Source organism: Palaemon carinicauda, chromosome 20 (assembly GCF_036898095.1).
Source record: "Palaemon carinicauda isolate YSFRI2023 chromosome 20, ASM3689809v2, whole genome shotgun sequence".
Lineage (NCBI taxonomy): Eukaryota > Metazoa > Arthropoda > Malacostraca > Decapoda > Palaemonidae > Palaemon > Palaemon carinicauda.
The window spans coordinates 62,942,619-62,947,618 of NC_090744.1; the positions used below are offsets into that span (position 1 = coordinate 62,942,619).

The window sequence follows — 5,000 nt, forward strand, 5'->3', positions numbered from 1 at the left end:
GCTCAGCCAGGTAGAGATGCAAAAAAAATAAATAAATAAATAAATAAATAATTAAGGAAGGATAAGTAGCTGCATCAATTTTTTGTTTTCGTTTATTCAGATGCTCCTCCAAATGACTCACCAGAGGACTTTGCTCAGCCAGGTAGAGAGGGAAAAAATACTGTTATAAAATGTAACTGAAAATTAATTTGGTTAAATTTCAAACTACATGACAAGTCTATCACCATTAATTATTTCTTTTTTATTTTGCTAATAAGGAAAGAAAAGTAACTGCATTAATTCGTTTTTTTTATTCAGATGATTCATCAGAGAGCCCTGCTTTATAAAAAAAATCTTTTGTTATAAAATGTAAATATTAAACTAATTTGGTTAAATTCAAAACTACATGGCAAATCTATCTCCATTAATTGAATGTTCCTTTGTTATTAAGGAAAGAAAAGTAACTGCATTTATTCTTTGTTTGCCTTCATTCAGATGGCTCAGCAGAGGGCTCTGCCTATCCAGTCAGTCCAACCTGTGGCCAGAATCCTCAAGGAAGACTTCATCAGCTCCAAGAAGACATAGCACTTCAACGGTCCAGAGCATCAGCTGGTCAGTTAGCTCAAGCTGAGCGCATGGTCAAACGTAGTCGTTTAGAACACGTCCCAGGTGATCCAGGAGAAAACGTGAAAATTCCCATCCCGTTAGTTGATCGAGGGAAAGGTGATCCACGAAATGTTATCGGTGTTATCCTAGATCATAACGAAAATGACATGTATCGAATACACGTGAGAGATTGGATCCTCAAGGCCCGCTATAGTAGGAGCCAATTTGATATCTGCAGCCATCAACTGTATAGCATTGATGAAGTAAGTGCAGACAAGGAAATTGGACTTCGTCAGGCAGTACAGCAATCATCTAGGTTTGGTAGTCAAGGTTATGCTAAGTCCAACTGCACTGCAGGCAAGAAACAGTGTCAAATAAATCGCTGTAAATGTTACAAAGAAGGTCACTTGTGCAATAGTCGGTGCCACTCTAGATTAAATTGTAAGAATATAAAATGATGTAACAAAAATATCGCATTTTATAATTAAGTTTTAATTTTGTAATTATCTCGTTCCTCAGGTTTTACAAAATAAAGTTTTACTCAAGAATCAGGTTTGTTTTTCTGTCTGTTCATTACGGTGCCACTCTAGTTTAAATTGTAAGAATAAAAATTATATGATAATAAAAATGTCGCATTTTAGAACACACACACACACGTTCCTCGGCCTGGCGGGGTCGGAGAGTTGTGATCCATAGCAGGATCATTTCAGTCATTATGCCAAGAAAATCTATCAAAATTTTAGTCACTTTGTAATTTGTCTGCGATTTCCAGCTGATTTATAAAATGCCTGGGTGAACTAGGCAGTTCACAAATTACCTTAAATAATCAGTCACTTTACAAATTGTCTTGATTTAGAGATTGACTGTAACATATATATATATATATATATATATATATATATATATATATATATATATATATATATATATACATATATATTTTTGGGCTCAAGCCATGTCGTCCTGATGGAAGTTCCTATAGGGTAGCTTCCTAGGGTATATTACAACTACGGCGATATTCCCAGAGAATTTACCTTAAGGTACCAGAATTCTAACTCCTGGAGCGAGTATCCCTCGTGAAAGGGATATCGCGACATATCAGAGGACGTATTCTTGACACGCCACATGGCAATCTGCATCCTGGACAGAGATTTCGTCTCGTAGGAGGCGATTGGCAAGAAACGAATTCGGGAAAGAAAAAGGGGAGCCGCTCCCAAGGCTCCCTATCATCCGATTCGTATGCGTGCCTGGCGCCAATCCTGGCGCCATCTGTATTCCTTTTTGCGTAGCTTAACAACTCGGTGTTTTTTCCTGTGTTTCTCGCAAATCTTGGATTTATTCTACTTTTCATGGCTTCTCCGTCTTCGTCGGCCTCTGATAAGTTGAGTATAATGTCTTTTATGTATAAATGTAGGCTCTTGGTAAATTTTTGAGTGATTAATAGGATTAATCTTTGATACAAGAGCCGTAGCCTACCGGAGGCGTCCTGGACGCTGTCGCTCGCTAGGTATAAGTTTAGTTAGTCAGAGCGACATTCCCGGTTGTTTTGCTTTAATAAATTTTAGCTATTTAGCATTACATAGGATTTCCTTCGTGCTTAGTATTATTTTGGCGAAGTATTCGCCATTCTGGCCTACGCTAGGCCATGTAGCCTAGTCGTTTGGTCCTAGTACTTCATGCATGATTTTGGTTTTTCCGAGTGTAATAAAAATTTTATTGAAGCTTAGGCTATGTTTTATACATTTAAGACTATGTGGAATATTTCCAAGATAGTATACGAGTGAGTTTCGGTGATTTAGGTAATCGATTCTCTTGGTGCCTAGGCTAAGTTGCTTATGGAGCCTTAGTATACTTTATCATACTCCCCGGTTGCTTTCTTTTCTTCGGAGAAGGTATGCAATCCCTTTCCCTCTGTTTAAGCCTTGGGCTTATCCCTAAGTGGTTTTTTCCGAATTTATCTTCGATAAAACTATACTGGGGTGTTACTGTACCTTCCTGTTCCAGTAGTATGGTTCAAAGAGGGACAGAACAACAGAGTTTTTTAGTCTGAGTCTGTGTTTGTCTGGCTTGGGGTAGAGTCTCACTTGCTGGCCTGACACAGACAAAGGGGGCTTAGCCTCCTTAGGTCACTACCGAAGGTTTCTGTGGATATGATTCCTTCTTTTGTGATCTACCAGACTAGTCCTTGTTGCTGTTCTCGGGGGAGGATAAGTTTCTTTCCCTGGGAGTAGCAACACCTTCCTTGCTTTGGTGCTCTGGGAGCTGGCAAGTATTGCTGGCCTTCCCCCTTAGATCTCCCTTAGGCTAAGATAAGTTTCTTAGCTGCGGGTGATCCGTCACTAAAGCAAGGTTGCTAGGACCCTCTTGTCCCTTCCCCCTTTATCTCCGTAATGGCCTAGCCATTACAGTACTGTACGTCGTTCTACATCTGGACCTAGTTTAGGTTAGGATGTGGAATTGACTCAGTCCCGGCAAGGGTCTTATATTTTGAGTGCTGCCCGGACCTCCCTTGGTCCCTCATCCATGCCTGCCTGTAGAGCCAGACGGCATTGGTCAGGAAGCCTGAATTAGATTCTCCCCTTCCTTATATGCACTCTTTCGATTGCCGGGCTTGGAGGTAGTGTACACTCTTATCCCGGCATCCATTCTATTTTTCTTCTAGTGCTGTACCCGACCCGGCTGCCGGCCTATGAGGCCGGCAGCCTGGCAGGTGTAGTCCTCTGGTTCTTTTGCTGCCGGCTGGCATCGGTCTTGTACCTTTGCCGGCCGGCTTATGTCAGCCCTTGTCTGCCGGTCACCAAGAGTGTGGCCGGCAGCTGGGTACTACCTCGTGTAGTTGCCGGCCGGCAGCCATTGCCGGCCGACATTGGCTGTTGCCGGCCGGCAGTTGCTGCCGGCCGGCAGTTGCTGCCGGCCGGCACATGCATTTGAACCAGAGTTCTGCCGCCTTATAGCTGTTAAGTAGTATACTTTAAAGCTAGTTATGGTGTGTGCCGGCCGGCACGTATCCCCCTATACTGTACTAGTATTCTTCAGTATAACATATACAGTAAGAAGAAAACTATGGTAAGGGTTTTGGTACAGCACTGTGTGTTCTAACACTTTTGTGTTTTCTTGCACATCCCTTTGCTGTTGCCCTACAGATAGGAAAGTGAGTTCTTTCCTGTCTATTATCCAGGATCTTAAAATCATTGCTTAGGTGTGAGCTTCACCTGTTTCCTCTGGAAACCTTGCATTGGTTACTCTAGAAGAGATTAACCATTTGATTTTATTATCTGGAAGGCTGCAACAATGGGTTGTGAGGGAAACACAAGTGTGTGTCTTTCCTTTATGAATTGTTATGCTATACTATGCATATCCAGTGATACATAGTTCACTTGATACTCATGGAAATTTCTTCTCTTTACAGGAGGACCCTCCGAAGTGCGGAAATGTTTTCTGCAACGTCCGCAGCAAGTACCTCTGCGGACATGAGTTTTGTAGGAGACACGCAGCATGCGCTGTCTCCAAGGATGATCTCCAGTATTGGGACCCTCAGGTATGTACTGTATGCACTAACCTGATTACTGAGGCTTTTGATTCCCCTAGGACGGCGGAATCAAGGGATATAGCAAGGGAGAAGCTTCGTACCTGGGTAAGGGGCTTCCAAAAGAACACCTCTGGCCCTTATCTTCCAAGTGAGAAGATGAGGGCGTATCTTTTTCCCAAGGCATCAGCTGATGCAGTGATTCCCCAGCCTCAAGAGGAGATCCCCCAAGATCAGGTCCAGGTGGACGTTGAAGTCGCGGTCGCGATGCAAGACATCCAGTTAGATGACAGGATGTCTGACGTGGACGAGCGTTTGGAACAAGACCTCCTGGCAGAAGGTCAGGATGAAGTTCAAGCCCCGGACGTCGTAGAGGATGAGGTCGACGAGGTGTCGGTACTCCGGTTCAGATTCCGGAGCCTATTCCCTCAACATCGGCCGGTCTCCCAGTAGAGCTGGGACAGGCCCTCTCTTCGATTGTTGGTATGATCCAACAAATGCAGAAGGAGAATCAGGAGAAGGCAGCTGCTATGGAACTGTGGATGCAGTCCCTGGCAGAATCACATGGGCCCCGGAAAAGGCTCAATGTGAAAGACCTTCCCTTATGCTCACATGCTAACCCATGGAGGTATGCTGAGCACATGCCGATGACGACTGGGAAGATCGTCATCTCGGATAAGCTGGGTTCAGTTCCCCTAGAGGAGGTGGAATTCTGGCCCAGCAAGGCATCATATCCGGACTGCTATGTCCGGCTGAGAAAAGAACCAGCTTCAAGGGAGGAGACAGAGCCGAAGGAGGTCATAATCATGGACCACGCTAAGGCTCAAGCCCTACTTTCATCCTCGATGAAGGAGAAGGGCTTCTCTAACTCGAAGGTAGCTGCATTGAG

The 5,000-nt window shown here is 43.9% G+C and overlaps 1 protein-coding gene across 1 annotated transcript in view; it reads left to right on the plus strand.

Moving 5' to 3' along the window:
- The window catches only part of LOC137659841 (uncharacterized), a 1,613-nt gene extending 495 nt beyond the window's left edge, over window positions 1-1,118 (plus strand). The window contains exons 1-4 of the mRNA XM_068394628.1: window positions 1-10; window positions 101-142; window positions 475-942; window positions 1,105-1,118. The exon at window positions 1-10 is cut by the window's left edge and continues 495 nt beyond it. Coding sequence (XP_068250729.1) covers window positions 1-10; window positions 101-142; window positions 475-942; window positions 1,105-1,118 — 534 coding nt within the window. The remainder of the gene's footprint in view (window positions 11-100; window positions 143-474; window positions 943-1,104) is intronic.
- The last annotated feature ends 3,882 nt before the right edge of the window (window positions 1,119-5,000 follow it).